General features: G+C 43.1%; 1 protein-coding gene across 1 annotated transcript in view; it reads right to left on the reverse strand.

Moving 5' to 3' along the window:
* The window catches only part of prima1 (proline rich membrane anchor 1), a 60,155-nt gene extending 38,659 nt beyond the window's left edge, over positions 1 to 21,496 (reverse strand). The window contains 4 exon segments of the mRNA XM_062040579.1: positions 8,461 to 8,593; positions 19,924 to 19,954; positions 19,956 to 20,066; positions 21,097 to 21,496. Coding sequence (XP_061896563.1) covers positions 8,461 to 8,593; positions 19,924 to 19,954; positions 19,956 to 20,066; positions 21,097 to 21,195 — 374 coding nt within the window. The 5' untranslated portion in view covers positions 21,196 to 21,496.
* Between the last annotated feature and the right edge of the window lie 4,540 nt (positions 21,497 to 26,036).

Below are 26,036 nucleotides of genomic sequence, written 5' to 3' on the forward strand. Positions count from 1 at the left end.
CATGACAAATGCTAAAGGAAGCCCATTTATTCTTAGATTGCTTGTCGCTGTCAAATGAATGTCTAATGAGGTCTGACTGGACTTGGTTTTTAAGAGCGGAATAGCACTAAGGTCTGCAAGCCTTCTGGTGCCCACGGAGCTTCAGGACACGACCCGCTCGCATGTATAAAAGATGTGGCTTGCAACTGAATGACTGCGCAAATTAATTCATAAATAATGACTCTGGTTTGGGGATGGAGGCTGTAATGCAACAACACTTTCCTGCCATGGCTGCATTAAAAAAAGGTGCCCCTTGGCTACACACGGGGGGGCTGGAGAATTGCCATAATGAATTCCTGAGCCAACCACCCATTACTTCCGCTGCCTGACTTTGCCTATTTGTTGTTTGGAGGAAGGAGAGATAGCGATCTGCTGAATATAGTTGAATAAATATAATGCACAACAAGCTGGTTTGATCACGCACAAATGAAACGGACATGAATTAGCACACACATCTGGAGTTATTCTCACGCGGGTGTGTAAATATGTCGAGGTGTTTACAGATCGATGAGCACACACACTCCTCTCCTTGCACACCATGTGACGTGTGTGTGTCTTTATTAAATGTCTGCCAACATTAACGTGTAATTTAGAGTGTATGTATGACACTGTGCCGCCTGAATGTCACTCAGAAAAATGGGTCTGGCTTTCGCTGCAGGCCAAAACCTCACGCAGCCTTTCCTCTAATAAGGCAAACGGGAGGAAACGCACCAGCAGCCTTGCGGGATTCCTCTTTCTTTCCCTCCCATTCTGAGTCGCACTTCTGCAAATGAAAATCAACAGTATCGCGCAGTCAGGTTTTCACGTATCACAACAGCCAATTAACCTGCAGAGTTGAGAGACTGTTTATGCAATGACATTTAACACCGATTTTGTAACGTAACCTCTGACCCAGCAGTTTCAATATAGCCTTTGCATGAATGATAAATGAGAGAAAAAGCCCATTTATTACGCACAAATGTCAATGCTATTGTGGCGAGAAAGAAGCCAACTCTTCCATGAAAGACGACGGCGGAGAACCTTCTGTCCATGTGCGTGTCAACGTGTTTAAATATTAGAGACATAGGGCCTGATATACTAAGATCCAAACACTGCACGCTAAACAGCATGTGATTTACTAAGACTGCATGTGCAATTACAAAGTGGTGCAGACCACCTTCTGTAATTGAGGATTTTGTGTGTACGATAAAAGGCATCACCACAGAGACACTCTCATTTACTGCACATTCATGTTATAATGCTCCTACCTGTGGCGTTTTGCTTTGTTTTCAAACATTTATGGGCATTTTAGCAACAGTCCTGCAGAGCATCTACATTGAAGGTGCGTGCTCATTGGAGAGATGATGCACTTACCCCGGCTCTAGACTCTAAAAAATCCATACTTCAGTAAGTTGTTTTAATAAAGGAAATGTTTTATTAATATATATTTTATGTGAAATAAACAAACATCATTTGAAAATATTAAATCACACAAAAACGCATATGTTGAATTTGTTTTAATAAATCCTTAAATCCTCTAGCAGCTATAACATTATAAAATGAATTTGGGCTGCAACTAACGACTATTTTAATAGTCATCGACTATCTTAACGATTAGTCGACACGTCATGTTATAAAGCGTGCACATATTAAGTGCTTCTAATTCAGCCATCAACTTTTTAATTCATTGAGATATGTTTTGGCATGTGCTTACTAACAACAACAATATGTATTTATACTGTAATTATGCTGCTCATTACGTTTAAAAAAAAAATGTGATAACTATTAAACTTGTGTCCACTTAAAAGTAAGGACAGAAAAAGTGCAAAATAAAACTATATATATATATATTTTTTTTTTTTTAAAGGACAGTTAAAATAGCAACACCAACAAACGTGCGTGACTGCTCGCTGACTGCTCGCTGACTGTTCGCTGTTGCGAAAAAGCTAAGTATCGTTCTATCTGTGTGCTTTTAATTGTTTTGCAGCTTTCTTTACTACTTCCCAAACATATTTAGTAGTCCTATTTAACTTGCAAATCACCCGATCTCTGTCTCACCACCCCTCACGCAGCTAGCTAGATGCTAAGCTAACGAAGCTAGCGTGGAGAAAGGCGGCGCCGGTCGCCGGTCGGAAGGAAGCTACTCCCCGCACACCGTGACCACTTCCCGGAAGACAGCAGGAACTTCACTCGGTGACAGAAAATACCGTGAGCATGGCTTCCTGCGCTTTGTGCACCTTACTCATCGATAGGCTGGCTCTGCTAGAGGGCCGTGTCCGCCAGTTAGAGCAGAGTAATCTCGTAACTTTAGATGTTGCGGACACATCTGCTAGCGTTAGCTGTAGCGAGCTAACTAGCCCAGCTTGTAGCAGTCCTAAGCGACCTATAAGCTACGGTGTACCGGTTGAGACGCATAATAGATTTAGCTCTTTAGCTAGTCCTACACCCCAGTCTACTGGGCACCACACCTTAGTCATAGGGGACTCCATCACCCGAAACATAAAGCTAGCAAACCAGCCACAATTAAGTGTATTCCCGGGGCCAGAGCACCTGACATTGAAGCTAATCTTAGGGAGCTAACTCGCAACAGGCCTAGTAAACACGTACGACAGGCTAATCGCACCACTAGTTATGGGAATATAGTTGTACACATTGGCTCCAATGACACTAGGATGAGACAGTCAGAGATTACAAAGAGAAACATAGCCAGGACTTGTGATCTCGCTAGAAAGATGTCCAGGCATCGAGTATTTGTCTCTGGCCCCCTGCCTGCGAGAGGCAATGATGAGAGGTATAGCAGATTAGTCTCGCTTAACAAGTGGCTGGCTATCTTCTGTAGACAACAAGGACTAACGTTTATTGATAATTGGCCCTCTTTCTGGGGCAAACCAGGCTTGTTGATGAGAGACGGCCTTCACCCTAACCAGGAAGGATCCATCATCCTGTCTAAGAACACAGACTACTCTTTGAGTCACACTTGACTAACTACACTAGAGCAAGCCCGGTCACAGGCAATTACAGAGTCTGCTTGTCCGGGTGAGGAGTCAGTTAAGCTAGAACTAGCCAGCGCCAGGCTGGATAATCCCTGTACGCATAGCAATTCTCTTAGAATAATACACAACTCACAAAATGTTTTTTCTGTTGTGACTGTGTCAGAGGTGGACATGCATTCTACTGAGGTGGCAAATTATGATGTGTTCAGTTTATCGCAGCACCAAGCAAACAATCTGAAAATTCCCGTCATATCAATTCCTAGATATGGTCGAAACTATGGTCGAGCCAAAACGTTATTAGTTAATGAGGTCATTAGAGAAAACAATCTTAACGTCATTGGTCTTATCGAAACCTGGCTCAAACCAGACGATTTGTATGCGCTAAATGAGGCATCTCCTCCTAACTATACGAATGCACATATTGCCCGTCCTCTTAAAAGGGGCGGGGGGGGGGGGGGGGTCACACTAATATACAATGAAAACTTTAACCTTACCCCTAACCTATATAATAAATATAAATCGTTTGAGGTGCTTACTATGAGGTCTGTCACACCGCTACCTCTCAACCTGGCTGTTATCTACCGCCCCCCTGGGCCCTATTCGGACTTTATCAGTGAATTCTCAGAGTTCGTTGCTGATCTAGTGACGCACGCCGACAATATAATCATAATGGGGGACTTTAATATCCATATGAATACTCCATCGGACCCTCAGTGCGTGGCGCTCCAGACCATAATTGATAGCTGTGTTCTTACACAAATAATAAATAAACCCATTCATTGCAACGGTAATATGATAGATCTAGTGCTTGTCAGGGGTGTCACCACCTCCAAAGTTATGATACTCCCGTATACTAAAGTAATGTCCGATCATTACCTTATAAAATTCGAAGTTCTGACTCATTGTCAACAAGCTAATAATAATAATAACTGCTATAGCAGCCGCAACATTAATGCTGCCACAACGATGACTCTTGCTGACCTATTGCCTTCGGTAATGGCACCATTCCCAAATTATGTCGGCTCTATTGATAACCTCACCAACAACTTTGACGATGCCCTGCGCGAAACCATTGATAGTATAGCACCGCTAAAGCAAAAAAGGGCCCCTAAAAGGCGCACCCCATGGTTTACAGAAGAAACTACAGCTCATAAATTATCATGTAGAAAGCTGGAACGCAAATGGCGCGCGACTAAACTTGAGGTTTTCCATCAAGCATGGAATGCTAGTTTAATAACTTATAAACGCATGCTTACCTTAGCTAAAGCTAAATATTACTCAAATCTCATCCGCCTCAACATAAACGATCCTAAATTTTTGTTTAGTACAGTAGCATCGCTAACCCAACAAGGGACTCCTCCCAGTAGCTCCACCCACTCGGCAGATGACTTTATGAATTTCTTTAATAAGAAAATTTAACTCATTAGAAAGGAGATTAAAGAAAACGCATCCCAGCTACACCTGGGTTCTATTAACACAGATACGACTGTATATACGATGGATACCGCCCTCCAAAATAGTCTCTCTCTTTTTGATGAAATAACATTAGAGGAATTATTACGGCGTGTAAGTGGTATAAAACAAACAAAATGTCTACTTGACCCACTTCCTGGGAAACTTATCAAGGAACTGTTTGTATTATTAGGTCCATCAGTGCTAAATATTATAAACGTATCACTTTCCTCCGGCACTGTTCCCCTAGCATTCAAAAAAGCGGTTATTCATCCTCTGCTCAAAAGACCCGATCCTGACGTCATGGTAAACTACCGACCGGTGTCCCACCTTCCGTTTATTTAGAAAATTCTCGAAAAAATTGTTGCACAGCAGCTAAATGAACACTTAGTGTCTAACAATCTCTGTGACCCCTTTCAATCCGGTTTCAGTGCAAATCAATCTACGGAGACAGCCTTCGCAAAAATGACTAATGATCTATTGCTAACGATGGATTCTGATGCGTCATCTGAGTTGCTGCTTCTTGATCTTAGCGCCGCTTTCGATACCGTCGATCATAATATTTTATTAGAGCGTATCAAAACACGTGTTGGTATGTCAGACTTAGCCTTGTCTTGGTTTAACTTTTATCTTACTGACAGGATGCAGTGCGTCTCCCATAACAATGTGACCTCAGACTATGTTAAGGTAACGTGCGGAGTTTCCCAGGGTTCGGTTCTTGGCCCTGCACTCTTTAGCACTTACATGCTGCCGCTAGGCGATATCATACGCAAATATGGTGTTAGCTTTCACTGTTATGCTGATGACACCCAACTCTACATGCCCCTAAAGCTGACCAACACGCCGGATTGTAGTCAGCTGGAGGCGTGTCTTAATGAAATTAAACAATGAATGTCCGCTAACTTTTTGCAACTCAACGCTAAGAAAACGGAAATGCTGATTATCGGTCCTGCTAGACACCGACATTTATTTAATAATACCACCTTAACATTTGACAACCAAACAATTACACAAGGCGACTGGGTAAAGAATCTGGGTATTATCTTCAACCCAATTCTCTCGTTTGAGTCACACATTAAGGGTGTTACTAAAACGGGCTTCTTTCATCTCCGTAACATCGCTAAAATTCGTTCCATTTTGTCCACTAGCGACGCTGAGATCATTATTTATGCGTTCGTTACGTCTCGTCTCGATTACTGTAACGTATTATTTTCGGGTCTCCCTATGTCTAGCATTAAAAGATTACAGTTGGTACAAAATGCGGCTGCTAGACTTTTGACAAGAACAAGAAAGTTTGATCATATTACGCCTATACTGGCTCACCTGCACTGGCTTCCTGTGCACTTAAGATGTGACTTTAAGGTTTTACTACTTACCTATAAAATACTACACGGTCTAGCTCTATCCAATCTTGCTGATTGTATTGTACTATATGTCCCGGCAAGAAATCTGCGTTCAAAGAACTCCGGCTTATTAGTGATTCCCAGAGACCAAAAAAAGTCTGCGGGCTATAGAGTGTTTTCTGTTCGGGCTCCAGTACTCTGGAATGCCCTCCCGGTAACAGTTAGAGATGCTACCTCAGTAGAAGCATTTAAGTCCCATCTTAAACTCATTTGTATACTCTAGCCTTTAAATAGACCCCCTTTTTAGACCAGTTGATCTGCCGTTTCTTTTCTTTTCTCCTCTGCCCCCATCTCCCTTGTGGAGGGGGAGTTAAACAGGTCCGGTGGCCATGGTTGAAGTGCTGGCTGTCCAGAGTCAGGACCCGGGGTGGACCGCTCGCCTGTGCATCGGTTGGGGACATCTCTGCGCTGCTGACCCGTCTCCGCTCGGGATGGTTTCCTGCTGGCCCCACTATGGACTGGACTCTCACTATTATGTTGGATCCACTATGGACTGGACTTTCGCTGATATGTTAGATCCACTATGGACTGGACTTTCACAATATTATGTCAGACCCACTCGACATCGATTGCTTTCGGTCTCCCCTAGAGGGGGGGCGGGGGGGTTACCCACATATGCGGTCCTCTCCAAAGGTTTCTCATAGTCATTCACATCAACGTCCCACTGGGGTGAGTTTTCCTTGCCCTTATGTGGGCTCTGTACCGAGGATGTCGTTGTGGCTTGTGCAGCCCTTTGAGACACTTGTGATTTAGGGCTATATAAATAAACATTGATTGATTGATGTGAGAGTACCTTGCCACTAATCTCGTTGTAACCCCCTAGAAGAATGACAATAAAGGTTTATCTGAATCTCAATAAAAAAATACTAACTTGCTCAAATTAGAAACAAGCATTTTGTGATGATGTGTTTAAAAGCTGCACACTGATATATTATTGATTATTGATTAACTTTTGGCATTTTTAGCACTCTAACAGACTCAACGCATATAATTGTATCATTAATACATTTTTAACATTTTAGCTATCTAATAGATTGTATGTTTAATTTTATAATACTGGTGCATTGGTGCCTAATGTTTAGTGTGTGTGTGTGTGTGTGTGTGTGTGTGTGTGTGTGTGTGTGTGTGTGTGTGTGTGTGTGTGTGTGTGTGTGTGTGTGTGTGTGTGCGCGCGCGCGCGTGTGTGTGCATGCGTGCGTGTGCCATTGCGTTTGTTATTGTGCCTTGCTTCATTGCATTGCAGATTGACGCTCCTTTAAAAAGTACTTAAATTGATTTAGACAAAGTTTAGCTGACCAACTTTGGCTAAAATGATAGTTAAATCTATTTTTCACACAACTTTACCTCATACTTGTTAGCTGGCTAGCAAGGCTAACAATCTTATCGAGTTGAGACCGCATTCTCCAGATGTTTGACATTCCTCCGCTTTTAATGCTCCTGTATTACAGATATAGTGTCATTAAACGAAATTTGCTTTTCAAAATGAGCAAGGTATTCCAGTTTTTAACAAGAATTGGAGGAACTATTCCCACACTTTCCAGCAGACACCAAAACAAATACATTTCTGTTTACCTGTTACAGGGGGCGTATGCTTTATCAGTATTATGCAGTAGCATGGATCCAAATCTGTGCACTACAAAACATGTTTATTGTAGCCATTAATCCTGACTTCCTCATTTAATATTTAAAAAATCAGCACAAATTGTTTTATTCATTTTTGTATTGTAGGTATAAGTTTGTTATATTTTGTGCTCCTGAGTTAATGCTGCTGATCAACTTGAATTTAATATTATTTATTGAGTTTATTTAATTACATGTTTTAGTATCAAATGGTTTGAATTGGTCAACATTTTTTATAGTTTATATACACTAATACTTTTTTTTAATTTAAAGCAAATGCATGCACTTTAAATATTTTCCATTACACACTAAACATATGTTAAAGTTATTGTTTGTTGTAAGTTGATCTATTTTACCTTCTTTTATCTTTTTTTTTTAATGTTAATACGGATAAAATGTTATGCAGGGGTGTACTTGTACCAATTTTTTAGACAATTAATATTATTTATAGTCGTGGCGGAGGCGTGAAGTGTGTTGTTCTTCCAACGGGGGCGTAACAGAAAACAACTGAGAAGCACTTCGCCTGTTATGGTTCAACTTAATGTAGACCTGATAAAGTTTTATGTTTCCAGGATTTAACTGCTGGTTCGCTTTGGATTCAGAAAGAACAACTTTCCCCATCGTTATGGTTATGTAGCGGCTCTGAGTTGTGTATCGATCTTCCCTTACTGCCACCTCTCCGAGTGGGGCATGAACCCACGTCACCCGATTGACAGGTAAGTGTGTTAGCCACTAGGCTAAAAGCCTAGCACACTCTTTGGAGTTGTCACGGAGTGAGGTTTTTTTAGTAACGTACACCTGGCGTAGCCTTGAGTGCTGGCCGCCGATCAGTTAGACAAAGAAACACAAATATGACAACCCACTTTTTTCCCTTCCGATTTTTTGGCCAGCTCAACCATACCAAAGGTCTGCACCCTACATGATTCTAACAAAAGCATGACGACAAGTTTGGTCAAGAAGAAGTGACAACCAACCTCTTGATGGCCTTGTAACAGATGATGATAGCTGAGAGTAGGAAGAGGGCTGAGGCACAGCCTACTGTTCCTAGCACTATAAAGTCCATGTCCGTCCACCAGGGTCTCACTAAGGGCACCATAGGTTCTGCCACTGGGGAGAAGAACAGAAAGAGTTCATCAACACAACATCAAGAAAAAACCCCAGAAGATGATTCAATGATATCCAATGCTTACAGAAGCACCCTTACACCACAACAATTACTGGTGCGTAAACCTGCTCTTTCCACATTAGATGTATGCTGGACGAGCCACTCTGATGTGATGTTGTGTGCTCCAGCAAATTCAAAAGTGTAGTCCAGCAATCATCATCCTATCTGCCTATCTACAGTGGCACCTACGTTTCCGTACGACCCATTTCAAGTATGATGCGGTTTTCGACGAAAGTTTGTTAATGCTGTATTTTGTTACACCCTATGGGGTTGATTCCAGTTTTGGGCAAGACTCAGGTTTTTTGGAAGGCTAGATAAGTTCCCAGCCAGTCATTGTCCCAGATTTCTTCTGAATTATCCATGCATACATATTCATCACCTTTTAAAGACTTCCCTTTAGAGCAAAACCTCAGGCCTGAGATAAAAGAATGGGAAGATAATTATGTAGTTATGAAGATTAAAGTAAAACTCAGTTACATGAATCATTCATGACGTCTCACCTTTTTGTAAACAGTCTTGTGAAGAAGTTAAAATGTGCTAAATGGGTCTGCTTGTCATACAGTGCATCTAGAGAGTATTCACAGAGCTTCACTTTGTCCACATTTTGTTATGTTACAGTCTTATTCAAAATGGAATAAATTCGTTTTTGTCCTCAAAATTCAATACACATAATGAAAATGTGAAACTTTTTTTTTGTTATTTAATTTTGCAAATGTATTAAATATAAAAAAATGACATGTACATAAATATTCAGAGCCTTTGCTCAATACTTTGTTGATGCACCTTAGGCAGAAATTACAGTCTCAAGTCTTTTTTAATACGATGCCACAAGCTTTGGACACTTTCTGTCATGGCCCATTGCCCGAGTCATGTTAGTGATGTTTAGTTTGGTAATATTATCCTTTACTGTCCATTTCTGTTTCAGTGCCCTCTTTAGTTTTTCTTGTTGCCATGGGTGTTTATTTCCTTCACCTGCTTCTGATTAGTGGTCGGGACGCTTACCTGCTCCTGATCACTAATCAGAGAGATATTTATACCTACCTCGCGCCATACTCTGCCTGGCAGTCTTGTTCGTTACACGCGACAGTTGGTGTTTGACTTTATGCTACTTCCTAGTTTTTGTATTTTCACTTTCCAGGCTAAAGACTCTTTTCATTGCTATGCTAAGCTAAAGCTAACCTCAAATATCACATATGTTGCCTATTGAGAATAAATCAGCATCTTACCTGCACACTGCTTCCTGACATCCTTTTGCATCTTGGGGAAAGGACCACCGCAACATGCCCATTCCTCTTTGAAGTATCTCTCAAGCTCCATCATGTTGAATGGGAAGGGTTGCTTTTTATCCAGGATGTCTCTGTACATTGCTGCATTCATCTTTCCCTATATCCTGACTAATCTCCCAGTTCCTGCCACTGAAAAACATCCCCACAGCATGATGCTGCCACCACTATGCTTTACTGGAGGGATGGTATTGGCCTGGTGATGAGCGGTGCCTGGTTTCCTCCAAACATGATGGCTGGCATTCATGCCAAAGAGTTAAATGTGTGTCTCTTCAGACCAGAGAATTTAATTTCTCATGGTCTGAGAGTCTTACAGGTGCCTTTTGGCAAACATTTTTTTGTAAGAAATGGCTTCTGTCTGGCCACTTTACCATACAAGCCTGATTGGTGGATTGCTGCAGAGATGGTTGTCCTTCTGGAAGGTTCTCCTCTCTCTACAGAGGAATGCTGTAGCTTTGACAGAGTGACCATCGGGTTCTTGGTCACCTCCCTGACTAGACTAACAATGTGCAGAGACATCCTGGATGTAAACCAACGCTATCCATCCAACTTGATGGAGTTTGAGAGGTGTTGCAAAGAGGTATGGGCAAAACTATAAGTTGTACCTATCTTAATGTTTAACTACACTAAGATAGGTGTACCAAATTTGTGGCATTGTTTTCAAAATGACTTGAGGCTGTAATTGCTGCCAAAGGTGCATCAACAAAGTATTGAACAAAAGCTGTGAATACTTATGTACATGTGTTATTTTTTTGTCATTATGCGGTAATGTCTGTAGACTTTTAGGCCAAAAACTGTTTTTTTATTTATTTTGGAATAAGGCTGTAACATAACAGGTGTACACCGCCTTCCGCCCGATTGTAGCTGAGATAGGCTCCAGCACCCCCCGCGACCCTGAAGGGGATAAGCGGTAGAAATGGATGGATGGATGGATAACAGAATGTGAACAAAGTGAAGCCCTGTGTGTAAATACTTTCTGGATGTACTGTATTTCCTCACAACACAGCACAGCTCGTCAAAACTTGAAGGCAGGTGTGTGGAAGCTTTTTTCACCAAAGGCCGCATGCTGAATAATCAAAAGTTGCTGGGGCTCATTTTGATATTTTTCATATTGCAAATAGGCTTAAACCAATCCAATATGCTAAGAAGTTATTTATATTGTAAGATGACAACAACCTGAATATCAGTTGTTGTCTTAGTATTAACATTTCAACATTTTCTGGATAGGTAAACCCGTCGCTCTATAAGTTGGTGGGAAGCGCCGTGCGTGTGATTGTGTGTGTGCTGGTCACGTGGGCATTGATGTGGGTGTGTGTATACTTTTAGGGAAGTGTTTAAAGAGTGTGCACTTTATCACTGTCACTGAGATTTCAAGGAGAAGAAAGAAAAGGCTGGAACTGCACTTTTGTCAAATGTCTATATTACACTGATATCAGATGTGACGCCACTCTACTCCTCGATCGCTACACTCTGTTTGTATGCTATGCTACGCAACTTTATATGATCATACTTGCCACATCCAAAGCATCTGTTTGCTATTCTGGTCACATGGTTCCATATATTGTACATCTGCTGTGATAGCCTAGTGTTCTAATTAAATCCACCACAAAACAGATACTAGATTTTACAGTAAAACATGTCATCAAACAACAAAATGCCCATTCCTACCCTCCCAGCCGCTACAAGGAGGAAAAAAGCCGCAAAAATACCACTTTGTGCAGGCAACAAAACAAAACAACATGTTTGCCAAGGTCTTAGCGGAAATTTTTTTCGAAAAGCCTTTGTCGACATACTGAACATGTTGCTTTACTTCCAGACAAACATAGTTAACCATTTTTAATTGAGGTAGTGCACATGTATACTTCTCACGTCTCAAAAGGATAGGAAAAAGCAGATATTTTTGCCCCTTCTCGGTGTTCTCATTTTGTTCACTTCCTGTGTTTAACATACATTACCATTGTTCAATAGGGAAAGAAAGGATAAGGAATGTGGTTTAGAATTTAAAGCATGCACGTAATATGTTGGTGGTTAGCTCAGGCGCAAACATTTTAGGAAGAAAATGAAAAATAAGAATACATTAGTAGTGGAAGTGGTCATAATTTGGGAAAAAGTCTCAGTTGAGTGAGAGTTGTAACAGGCGACTTGACAGTGTTTGTCTCACCCCTCCCACCTCTGTAAGAGTCCATGTCAATCATGACGGTTGTCAGCAACGAGGTCTTCGGGCCTGTACCGCTGTCATTTTCTCCCTTCTCAGACTGACGTGTGTGTGAATATAAATGAGTGATGAGAGCATGATGCAACACACGTGATGTGCTTTGGTAAAGAGGCCAACATAACTGAAATAACCAGTCACAGGTAAACTAGGCCAACAAATTTGGCTTATGCCATCCAAATGCAACATCAGCGTTGTTATCGGTCATAGTTGTTTTGTCCACGATGGACTTGTGCATGGTTACTCACAATGATGTACACACGCGTATGTCCTCTGTTTTTAAAGATGATAGTTTTCAGTGTTTCAGGAGACTTGTTCAAACTGCCACCAAAGCCTCGTTTTGACGTTTTTTACCATGCGTTTGGCCAGCGTGACAGATATAGCCTACTTTGTCTTGTTTAGAATGATTGGAAGAGGTGGTCTAGGGCCCGTTACGATTCCACACATACTGTTATGTTTCACTAAAGGGGAGGTGACGGCTCAGACACCAGGGGGCGGTATATACAAAGATTTATTATATATATATATATATATATATATATATATATATATATATATATATATATATATATATATATATATATATATATATATATATATATATATATATATATATATATATATATATATACATGTATATATATATATATATATATATATATATATATAAAATAAACAATACTAATAAACTATAGAATGGTGTGTGACAAAATCCAAGAGTGTATGTGTGTGACTATGTGTGTAGATTAGCTGAAGTGTGTGTTACCAAGTGTTGACGAAAGCGAAGGAACTTGAGTCCATGGGAAGAGAGAGATCCGTCTCCAAGCGGAAGGTCGAGATCTAAGGGGGCAGTCCGATAAGCAGGGGAACGACGACGAGGAAATGACGAGACACACAGCAACGTCAAACACGGGAACGGAGGTCTGCGGTAGGATGAGACACAATGAAACACGGAAGGGAAAACAGACAGAGAGAGCAGGATTGCATCAAGCAGGATGATCGCTTACTGTACACCATAGAGAAACTAAGTTCCCGCGTGGATCCATGGGTCCGCTGGTCCTTTATCCAGCTCGCCCTCATCAGTCCCAGGTGTGCAGATAGGAGATTGCGTGCAGGCTTGTCGCTGCGTGGGCGTGCTGCGCACAGCGTGAGCAGGGGCGTGTCCGAGCGCACTGTCAGCGGAGAGAGAGCGCATGTGGGCGTGGCCCGCGGTGCGCTCGTCAGGACGAACAGATGAGGGCGCATTGGAATGGCCCTGGCCGTGACAGTATCCCCACCCTTAGGCGAGTCACCCGACGAGCGCCGGGGAGCATCAGGATAGTCACGGTAGAAAAATAAATAACAAACTCAAAAGGTAAGGGAGGGCGGAGGGGAGAAGTGGTGGTGGGTCGCCGGCCCAAGTGTCTCAGAAGCCATCGGGGACAAGTCTGGTGGCGGCGGCGAGTACACCGCTGCTGCGGCCGGCGAGGTGGACGACCAAGGAACGGTCGACTTCTTGGCCGTCGGTAAGGCGGACGCAAGTGGCGCCGTGGTACGGCCCGCCGGACACGAAGAGGAGGGCACATCGTCATCTGAAGCGAAGAGGAACAGGAAGACGCCGTCGTGGAAGCAGCGGACGTCATCGGCGTGGAAGCAGCGGACGTCATCGGCGGCGTGGAAGCAGCGGACGTCATCGGCGGCGTGGAAGAAGACGTCATCTGCAATGCAGGCATGGAAGCAGCAGACGTTGGCGGCGCCGGAGACGAGGAGGACGGCTGAGGATCAGGCCGAGGTGCTGAGGTCGGCGCTGCAGCCCGAGGTGCTGAGGTCGACACTGCTGGCCGAGGAGCTGAGGTCGACGCTGCTGGCCGAGAGGCAGAGGTCGGCGCTGCCGGCCGAGGGGGAGAGGTCGAGGCCAGCCTGGAAGCTGGCGGAGACACAGGGGTCAGCCTGGAAGCTGGCGGCGACGCAGGGGTCAGCCTGGAAGCTGGCGGAGACGCAGGGATCAGCCTGGAAGCTGGTGCTAGCTCGGAGGATAGCTCGGGGACAGGTGCTAGCTCGGAGGCTAGCTCGGGGACAGGTGCTAGCTCGGAGGCTAGCTTGGGGACAGGTGCTAGCTCGGAGGCTAGCTCGGGAACTGGTGCTAGCTCGGATGCTAGCTCAGGGACTGGTGCTAGCTCGGACGCTAGCCCGGGGACTGGTGCTAGCTCAGACGCTAGCCTGGGGACTGGTGCTAGCTCGGACGCTAGCCTGGGGACTGTTGGTGGCTCGGACGCTAGCCTGGGGACTGGTGGTGGGTCGGACGCTAGCCTGGGGACTGGTGCTAGCTCGGACACTAGCCTGGGGACTGGTGCTAGCTCGGACGCTAGCCTGGAGACTGGTGATGCTGGTGCTGGTAGCGGGGTTGGTGAGTGCGGCCAGGCAAACTGAAAGACCGAAGATAGCGGTCTTGCTGGCCGCAGCTGTGCTACCTCACCAGCACGGCTGTCGGTACCATTCCCCCCTCCAAAGGCGGATTCCAGACGCTTCCAGTAGACTGAGGAACAGACACTGAGGGTGGAAAGAGGGTGTCCAGGCGGTGAGAAAATTATTTCTTGCCCATATTGCTACTAAACATGCCTTTCCACGACATGTCGACAGAACAAGACAAATCCTCCCGTGTGGAGCGAAAAAAGAAAAAGACATCGTGAATGGGGCAAAAAGAGGAGAGAAAAAAATAATGTCACTGGGGGCGGGGCTAATGTCACTGGGGCGGGGCTAAAGTCACTGTGCCGTCAGGTCCCTAATCAATTTTGGCGGGAACTTACTGTTATGTTTCACTAAAGGGGAGGTGACGGCTCAGACACCAGGGGGCAGTATATACAAAGATTTATTATATATATATATATATATATATATATATATATATATATATATATATATATATATATATATATATATATAATAATAATAAACAATACTAATAAACTACAGAATGGTGTGTGACAAAATCCAAGAGTGAATGTGTGTGACTATGTGTGTAGATTAGCTGAAGTGTGTGTTACCAAGTGTTGACGAAAGCGAAGGTACAAGGCAGTCCATGGGAAGAGAAAAATCCATGTCCAAGCGGGAGGTTGAGATCCAAGGGGGCAGTCCGAGAAGCAGGGGAACGACGACGAGGAAATGACGAGACACACAGCAACGTCAAACACGGGAACGGAGGTCTGCGGTAGGATGAGACACAATGAAACACGGAAGGGAAAACAGACAGAGAGAACAGGATTGCATCAAGCAGGATGATCGCTTACTGTACACCATAGAGAAACTAAGTTCCCGCGTGGATCCATGGGTCCGCTGGTCCTTTATCCAGCTCGCCCTCATCAGTCCAAGGTGTGCAGATAGGAGATTGCGTGCAGGCTTGTCGCTGCGTGGGCGTGCTGCACACAGCGTGAGCAGGAGAGTGTCCGAGCGCGCTGTCAGCGGAGAGAGAGCGCATGTGGGCGTGGCCCGCCGTGCGCTCGTCAGGACGAACAGATGAGGGCGCATTGGAATGGCCCTGGCCGTGACACATACTGTGCATACATGCATGCACATAACGTAGCTGAGTCACAGAATGACTTGCAAGTGCTTACTAATGATCACCAACACAATTCAGAATTCCGCATATAGACTCAAAATGATCCAAAAGTCAAACACTTGGCATGTGGCCTCATCCGTGACTACATTAGTGTGCGTCATTCAGGCCTAATCCCAATGAACCCCCTCACCCTACACTTTAGCCCTATCCCTACATTTTGTGCGTTCCCGTAAAGGTAGTGGTGTTCCAATGACTCTTTGAATGTAAGGGTAGTGGGCATAACGAGGAGTAGGGGGTATGAATCTAGCCCTTCAGAGTGAGGCGTTTCAAATGCTGACTTGCTCAGGTAGGGCCAGAGACAAATGCACAACTTCTGCATAAGTTATATAATATATTACATGTTATTTTGGAACATTAGTTTTTAATTTTAGCCAGCCAGCCACGCTAGCAAAAGTTAGGCTAAAATACTAAATAATAATAATAAAATACTAAAACTTAAACGCTTGTGAATGTGAAAATATTAACGTTACATACCTTCAAAAAATTCACAAGAGATAACAGTCGTAGATGACGGCTTCTTCCCCGTGTAGTTCTTCGTTTATTCATCAACCGAAGCATGATGAATGTAAAAAAAACAACAACAACGATTTCAGCCGTTCTCTCCACTGCTGTCAGGTTTATTGTATAATGGTGGGGCAAGAGGGTTGTACATTACACCACTACTAATAAAGTACAGTGGTTCTATTGAATTTTAAAAGGTACTACTGCCTTTGGAAAACATCCACAAGTGCTGCCGTGCGGCACTGACATTGCTGAGCCGAGGTGTGGCGCATTCGTGTGTCAAAACGCACACACTGAGCGCACACAAACAGAAAATATGTCCAAAGGAATAATGACAAAACAACAGCAATTCTACTCGTAATAGAAATACTGCACCATTCACACTAACTTAAATATGGTGGTATGGGGCTAAACTCCTTACTCATGGTAATGCTTTGCGCTTAAAATGTATCTTTGGCCCGCAGTTCATTGGCACATTTACACATTTTCAAAATTTGGCCACACCTGCCCTAGATAGTTTGGTTGGCTTTTTGGTGCTCACTAAAACTTTGTCATGTCTGTGATCATGTTTTGTTTAAGTTATGTCCTGTTTGGTTTTTGGACTCTTTTTGGTTCCTGTTTTCACTCCATTTTTTTGTCACCATAGCAACCATTAGTTTCACCTGGTTCACATTTTCACTCACGCACCTGTTGCCAATCATGTCAATACTATTTAAGCCTGTCATTTTCAGTTGGTCGTCCTGGCGACATTGACATTATTCATGCTCTGCTCTAAATGCTTCTGTTCACTCTGCTGTAACCATAGCTCATGCTTCATACTATACCACAGTAAGTCCTTTTGTTTCATGTCCATAGTTTTTGCCCAAGTGCTAGCTTTTGTTTCATTAGCCAAGTTTGTATCTCCGCCTTGTGCGCACCTTTTGTTTGTACCTTTTTATAGTCATTATTAAATCATGTCCTTACCTTCACGCCATGTACGCTCCTTCTTCTCTTGCATCTCGGGAAAACAAACCCCCCACAGTCCACGTCTTGACAACCTTAGCATGTTTATTTGTTTATCTGAGTGTTTTAGCCTTTTTGGTGAAAAAAAGTCACAATGGAGATCTGTTTATTTTTGGATGTCCCCATTAGCTGTGCTCTCAAAAACAAAACAAAAAAACTATGCCATAGGGCTTTGTGTGTAACAAAGTACCGTAATGCATTTGCCAGCATGTCACTCCGTGTCATCAAGTGCCCAGACAAACATTTCCATACAATATTGACTCCAATGCTGTGCTTTTTTCATAGAGTACGACTGCAAAATACAGTGATACTGCAAATAATGAGTACCTTAACTTACAAGTAATTTGAGGTGCGAAATGTCTTTAAACATGTTATGCTTTAGGTTGTGAGCATACCTCGAGTTACAGTAGGTAAGGTTGTATTTTAGCCTCATTCCAACGTGTGACTGAAGCATTAATGAGTGGGACTTCCAGGACTAGCTGCTGTGAGCAGATGATATTGTATCGTCTCTTTGTCTTTCTGACTCATCAGGTCTTATCAAGTTGGTACATTCTTAAACGTATTCTTCACTCACGCTTTAAGTTAGGGATGAGGCAAAAACTAACCCAGACCCACTGTACAAGCGTTACAGATTGAAGTAATGTTTGTAATAAGTCTGTGCCAATTCAGCAATAAAGAGTTAATATATTGTTACACGTTGTTGTTTCTGCTTCGTCTACACAAGAAATAAAAATAAGTTTTAATTAGACAGTTGTGAAGTGAAGTGAACTATATTTATATAGCGCTTTTTCTCTAGTGACTCAAAGCGCTTTACGAAGTGAAACCCAATATCTAAGTTACATTTAAAGCAGTGTGGGTGGCACTGGGAGCAGGTGGGTAAAGTGTCTTGCCCAAGGACACAACGGCAGGATGGCGGAAGCGGGGATCGAACCTGCAACCCTCAAGTTGCTGGCACGGCCACTCTACCAACCGAGCTATACCGCCCCCCAGTTGACACCTACATTTGAGTGCCGTTCTGAGATAGACACAATCCTGCCATTCAACTACCAGCACAAAGACAGAGAGGAAGCGTAAGACCAAATCAGAGAAACAAATAATTAAAAATATGTTCTACTGTACATTTTAGCAGGCTACCCGATGAGTCAGTCAGCATTGCACAATCTGCAGCCAGCCTCTGCAGCATGCGTCCACAAACAATGAACATTTATCCATAAAAATATTGAGAAGCTGCATATACCGTGGTTCAATTTGTTCTGTCTACTCCTGTCTCAACAACCTGAGCGGTCGGAAAATTACTTTTGGTACACAGACATACATATCACTTTTGTCAACTTCACTCAACCAAATAAAACAATATTACATGTTTGGATTGTGGTGTTTTGGAAGGGCCAAGCACAGATGAAATTGATTTCAATTAATTTCAGTGGGTGGGGCTGATTGGAGATATGCTTGTTCTGAGTTATGAGCTTGGTTGTGGAGCGCAAAGTGCTCGTAAATTGAGGTACCGCTGTAATCCACTATGGGGCCAAAAGTGACACTATTTTGATAAAGAAGTGAGAAACACAACTCTCTGCCTCTTTGTACTCTTGTTGTTTATTTGTGCAAGTATTAACATGTGATTCTCTTTAATAATAACTCCTTGATTCCTCCTGTAAAATGTATGTTTGCCTATTTTAAGCCGATGAGGTTTGAAATAGGCCTCAAATAAAAAATGAACCGGCCAACGCAGGTTTACACAGAGGCCTATTTCGCACAGTTTATGCCCGACTTAGGAGATGCATTTTCTAATGTTAGTGTTTTGTAGGCTCACTTGCGGTGTAAACAAACCATCAGTTGTCAGTTTAAAATGTTGTTTCCTAATTTGAGCATTGCCATTGTCAGCATCACTTGAGCCTACAGTCAGATGATTTTGGCAGCATTTGTTCGGTGACCTTGACGACAGTCACAACGTGGAGGGTGGGGGCTTCCATGACTCCCACTGGGTGTGTCAGGGGAAAAAAACAAACAGTGTTCCAAAAAAATCATTGTAGCAGATTGATGAAAACCTTTCCAGTGCTGCCTGCTGATGATGAAGTACTCGTCCCTCCTCGTATATAAAAGGGCTGAGGGTGAGTGATTCTAAAGAGTCACGGTAATAGCTCACAATGGCTGCATCATCAGCAATGCCTGTCGCCCATATCTCAGCGCACTGTTCATTAAGGGGCTCAAGACCAGGTACAAATCATACCCACTTGCAGCGGGCATGCAGGCAGGTGAAACATGTTGGTCCATCAGTGGACTTCAGAGACGCTGCAACAACAAACACTTATCGCTGCCAGCTCCAAACTTCAAAACAAAAAAAAGCTGAAACAAGCATGCTGCCTCATTAGTCTCTTATCTCAATCGAATTATAGCTCATTTAATGAAGTTATCTGTGTTTTAATCAAGGGGTCCTCAGAGGGAAACCCTTGCGATGAGCCAGTGAGCTTGGCGGCCCAGCAGGCTTGGATCTCACAGGCAGCTGGGTACTCCCCAAGGTCAGGCCACGCATAAATTAGCTCTGCTGTCAACATTCTGCCGCCTCTCCTCACATGCATGGGAGTACACGTGCAAAACTCAAGAGGACGGATGACGCATTTTTGCACGAACAAAAGCCCTTCACATGGAATTCTGGGAGTGAGGCGGGTGCTGGATTCTTACCTGTAGCGCCCTGTAGCCGCGGGGGAGGTGGGCGGAGGCGGCGGCGGGGGAAGGGGCGGGTATCTTCTACATTGGCACGCCAGCTGGCACTGTTGGCTAACTTTCTCTGCCACGGTCCGCGAGCATGACCTCTGAAGTTCTCCCTTTTTGCGGAATGAGGAAGCACATGAAAAAGACTTGAGAGGCTGTCCTCACGCACAGCGCCAACGTTGTGACTGTAGCACATCTCCAGCTGCACATCCCTGTAAGAAGCCACCCACCCACCACCGAGTGGGCTGCAGGCCGCCCCCCCGAGGAGTGTGAGTGGGTGGACTTGCAAACTCAAGCAGATCATATTACACGTGAACCCTGCTAACAGTGTGTGTGCGTGAGCAACAGCTCATCTGTAGGCAGCAGTGTGCAGGGGCACAGGTTACACTACTCAGCACTAGCATATGCCTGCTGCACCTTCGTGCTGGGATAACCCAATCGTGTTGGCAGAAATAACTAGTGTGTGTCTACCATGCACATGAGTTTTGTCTCTATTCATGTGCATGAAATGTGTACCACCAGCAACCCAAGCATGCATTACGGACACACCATTAGGTACACGTGCACTTAAAGTGCTGCTTTTGTAAATGTATTGATTTAACTATAAGCTTTTTGGCATAGATGCACATGCACAGTACGGGCACTGCTGACTTTAGAAAGACAGAACAGTGCCATGTTCTGACAGTCTTGAAGAGGACTTAACGTAACAATGTGTATTATTTTTGTTGATGTTGTGTAATACAGGAGTTGTATGCTCAGTTTTGACAGTTTTAGAGAGGTGTTAATGTAAAAATATGTTTATTATCGTATCATACGGAAAGGTGTTTCCGAATTATTTCTGTTGGAGACACAATACACAAGCTGACGACTTTAGAATGACACTAAATTGCTCAGTTTGGAGAGGAATTAATTATTATTGTTGACAATTCATAAGTGTACTGTATCACACTTGGTGTTTTGTTTTGTCCCCACAATGTAATCCCAATATGGCTGCATATATTAATTGTAGTGTACACTAGTGGGCAACAATCATAAAGCTGGCCGTCATTACACAGTCAGACCAAACTGATGTGTGGTGTAGAATGATGCACGGCTGTAGTTTGTCATGCGTGGGGGAAAAAGAAGAAAAGTGTCGGATCTTACCTGGCAAGAGAGTAAAAGAAGCGAGAGAAGGCAATGACCGAGGAGAAAAGGCCAGCAACTTAAAGTGAATGGCATCAGATCTTGGAGCAACATTCCCATTCGCGCTCTTCTCGGTGATCCAAGCTGCTGCTTGTCCGACTAATGGATGCAGCATTCATACAGGCGTCAAGGCTTCGGGAGGCAACCTTCCTCCACCGTGGGCTCCGATTCCAAATCGGCGGCGATGGAATAGTTTTACGCCACAACAAGCATTCCCTCTGCCGTTGTCGGTCGCGTAGGACAACAAGGTGGGATGAGCGGCCAGTTCCTAAAATAAAGCCACATCTCTAAAGTTGCTCTCCCTCTCTTTTCATCCTTTTTGTTTTCGTATTGTTGTGATGCCTTACATGATCCCTCTTCGGCTGCGAGCAGGAGTGCAAGTGGGCCACTCAAGCCATGGAAGTTGAAGAGAGCAGCGAAGAGAGAGAGAGAGAGAGAGAGAGAGAGAGAGAGAGAGAGAGAGAGAGAGAGAGAGAGAGAGAGAGAGAGAGAGAGAGAGAGAGAGAGAGAGAGAGAGAGAGAGAGAGAGAGAGGGATTGGGGGATTGGGGGATTGAGAGAGAGAGAGAGAGAGAGAGAGAGAGAGAGAAGAGAGAGAGAGAGAGAGAGAGAGAGAGAGGAGAGAGAGAGAGAGAGAGCTGGCTTTGACAATGTAAACGTATGTTTCCCATGTCCAATAAAGCCCCTTTGAATTTAATTTAATTTAAAATAATTTAATTAAAAGGGACAAGCGGTAGAAAATGGATGGATGGATGAATTGAATTGAGAGAGATAGAGTACATATATGCATCTATATTGAAAGGTGTTGCACAATTATCTAGTTTATTTTATTGTATTCTATTATTATTTTTATTTTAATTAGTGTTAACATTTTTTTTAAGGTGCGATGTGAAATGACTCTGTTAACATATTTCTTTATTACAATAGACCTATATTTTAATTGTACATAGTTTTAATTTCGATAGGTGTTTAAGTTTGATACATTTTAATTGTGGTTGATTGTGTTCTAATGCTGGCTTTGGCAATGTAAACGTATGTTTCCCATGTCAATAAAGCCCCTTTAAATTAAAATTGAAATTGAGAGAGAGAGAGAGAGAGAGAGAGAGAGAGAGAGAGAGAGAGAGAGAGAGAGAGAGAGAGAGAGAGAGAGAGAGAGAGAGAGAGAGAGAGAGTTAGAAGAGGACAGAGAGAGGGAGAGAGAGAGGGAGAGAGAGAGAGAGAGAGAGAGAGAGAGAGAGAGAGAGAGAGAGAGAGAGAGAAATTGATTTGAAATTAAATTGAAATTGAAATTGAATTGAGAGAGAGAGCTAGAAGAGGAGAGAGAGAGAGAGAGAAGAGAAGAGGAGAGGGAGTGAGAGAGAGAGAGCGAGAGAGAGAAAGAGCTAGAAGAGGAGAGAGAGATATAGAGAGCTAGAGGAGAGAGAGAGAGAGATCTAGAGAGAAAGAGGAAGGGAGAGAGGGAGACAGAGAGAGAGAGAGCGAGGGGTAGGGTGCGAGAGGAGAGAGAGAGAGGAGCGAGGGAAAGAGAGAGAGAGAGAGAGAGAGAGAGAGAGATGCTGCAGGATTCCTCTTAGAACTTATCTAGTGCATGCAGGGCAGAGCTCGTGCACCCATTCTCTTCCCTACTTCCAGAAAAAAACCCAACAACAACAAGCATCTCATGCATGTGTGAGCTTCTCTCCAAAAAAGTCACCAACTCATCAAGAAGGCCCTCGTCTATGTGGTTGTTTTAATGCACAGTGCTGAGTCCATAAGGATGACGAAAGCCAATTAAAGTCAAGTGGAGAGAGAGAGAGAGAGAGGAGAGAGAGAGAGAGAGAGAGAGAGAGAGAGAAGGAGAGAGAGAGAGAGAGAGAGAGAGAGAGAGAGAGAGAGAAGAGAGAGAGAGAGAGAGAGAGAGAGTGGTGGTGCTGATGCTGCTCACACTCCAATGTCCCAGAGCATGCTGGGATAAACAGCACTGATGTAACCTGGCATCCAGCTGAAAGACACTAATAAGATATTTATAAGAGATTTATTTTTGAAAAGCCACACAGCTCAGTTTCTGAGAGAAGGTGATGGGTCAAAGCATGTGGACAAAAGTCTTGGGACACGATGTTAATGAACGCTAACAAGTCTATTTGTCCACGTATCATTCCGCACACTTTTTTATTTTGAGTGCAACTGCAATACGAGGCACCACGGGGCCAAAGAAAGTTGTGAGTGTCAGCACTTTGATAAAGAAGGTAGTACGGAGACAATCGCTTCCGGATGCGCCGTTTTGTGGGCGGTCTTAATTACGTGGCTCACCTTCGGCAAGTGCATCTACAATGGAACTCACTGTAAGATGCTGGCAGGAGCGTCTGTTCGAATGCTCCAGAAGCAAGAAATGCACAAATATGCATATTGCAAAACGTTTTTAAATATATACAGTACTGTTACGGTACAGGGAGAAGAAGATGGCACAGAATGCAGGGACGTAGTTTTAGCTCTATTTATTATATGTACAAAAGTATGGAGTGTGAAAACTAATCCAAAATGTGTATGGTGTGCGACTATGTGTAGCAATTATCTGATGAGTGTTACCGGAAGTGTTGAGCGAGGTGCGAAAGTCCAAGGGGGCAAGGCAAGCTCGGAGTTCCGTGGGCAGGCGTGAGGTTAAGGGCAGGGGGCAAGGCGTCAGAGTCTGTGTCCAGGCGGGAGGTCGAGATCCAAGAGGCAGCCAGGGAACCAGAGGATTAGGGGGACACGAGACACACAACTCGTGACGCGGGAACAGAGAAATGCTGCTGGAAGACGACAAGGGACACGAGACAAAGGAACATGGAGGGGGGAGAAACACAGAGAGAGAGAGTGTGCATAGAGCTAGAGATATTCGGCTTACTTTAATGGAACAGGTCGCTACGTTCTGGCCCGGAACACAGGTTTGAAACTGGCTTAAGAAACCAGGGAGCTCATCAGCGGCAGGTGTGTTCAGTGCTGACTGATTGGTGATTGAATGCAGCCGCCTGCTGCAGCTGGAGTGTTGCGCACAGGCGCGCACAGGCGCACACAGGCACGCACAGGCGTGCGCAGGCGCGCGCAGGCGCACGCAGGCGCACGCAGCACAGCACACAGATGAATGCGCACTGGAGTGCGCCCGGGCCAGTACAGGCCAAAAGTTTGGACACACCTTCTCATTTCAATGCGTTTTCTTTATTTTCAGGACTGCTGTTCTTAATGTGTCCACTGGATGTCGCAATAGCAATTCTGTTAGGCAAGCAAATAGTTTATACCGGGTACAGCAAGTATACCAAGCAATATGTACACGGTAAAGCGGGGCTGTGACTCTTCCCCTCAACCCAACTTAAAACAAACAGGAGTAAAATAAATGATTGATAACGCCACTTAAAATGCTGCATGAGACACTGCGCATTGAAATAGTTCTCTGAAAATGATTGTCTTCTGTGCATATTTAAAGAAAAGTGAACAGTGGGAATGAAAAATGAGGTAGTTGATACACAGAAGAGTTTTTATTTATGCTTTATTTATTCTGTCTATCTGTCTTGGCCCTGTGATGAGGTGGCGACTTGTCCAGGGTGTACCCCGCCTTCCACCCGAATGCAGCTGGGATAGGCTCACGCACCCCCACGACCCAGAGGGGAACAAGCGGTAGAAAATGGATGGATGGATGGATGGATAGTTTTTTGTTTCAATCCGAGATGGGCTGTGACTGTGTTTAATTGCTTTAAGAGATTAAGTCTAAATTCATTTTGTTTTTCATGGTGTTTTTGAAACTGCACCATTGTTGTTCCTCAGAGTTCCTCAGAATTTTCAACTAATTTGAAGTGTTTTGTCAAGAGGATTATTTGTGATTTGTACATTTTCAGAATGTGTTTGTTCTATTTTGAGCCAAAGTAAAACAAAGAAAACAATCTCAAGTTACTGTAGTTGTATTTTTAAGTTAATATATATATATATATATATATATATATATATATATATATATATATATATATATATATTATATATATATATATAATATATATATATATATATATATATATATGTATATATATATATATATATATATATATATATATATATATATATATATATATATATATATATATATATATATATAAATATAAGTTGGAATAGATTTTCCTCCATGCGGCCGCTGAGCTAAAATGAGTTTGACACTCCTGTTGTAAACACTAATAACAGTACTTTTTTTACTTTTTCATATACATTACATATAGCTGACGTGCAAGCTGTTTTTTCTTCAATTTTATATACTGTAACTTCTTATATTGAAACACATCGTATGTTATTCAATCGGGTTGTTTGTGATATCATTACGGTTGTTATTTGTTTGATTACATTGAGGTACATCACATATGTACATTTTAAGAATTAACGTTTGGAGTATTGGGTGTATTATAGCTATAGTTACACACTTAAGGATGAACTTGGGTTAGGGACACTAAAAGTATCAAAGAAAAATTAAGATACCACATCTGCATGTAAAAATAGCCCCGAAGAAAATGCACTAAATTCACGTAAACAGTATCCGGGATCTTTTATATTTACCTCGGTTTTAAGATTTGGCTTGAAAATAGCCTGCAGAAAAAGGAATAAATAAGCATTAAGGAGTCAAAGTCTGTAGAAGATCTTAGAGTTGAAATAAGAGAGTAACATTTTTGCAGAAGAGTCCTGTAAACACTTGCACTCTGTCATATAAAGCTTTTTTGTAGTAAGTATTTAAAAACATAAGAGTGCGCCTGGTATATAGACAGGGCTTTTTTTTTATAAATTGACAAAAATCCAATAGGTTATCAGGAATATACAAGATAGGAGTAATAGTCCAGCCACTAGCCCTTAGCTTTCTAGAAGTGTGACCCTCAAAACAATGTAGTTTAATACCCCCGCTGTATCTATTTT

This window comes from Entelurus aequoreus, linkage group LG03 (assembly GCF_033978785.1).
Source record: "Entelurus aequoreus isolate RoL-2023_Sb linkage group LG03, RoL_Eaeq_v1.1, whole genome shotgun sequence".
Lineage (NCBI taxonomy): Eukaryota > Metazoa > Chordata > Actinopteri > Syngnathiformes > Syngnathidae > Entelurus > Entelurus aequoreus.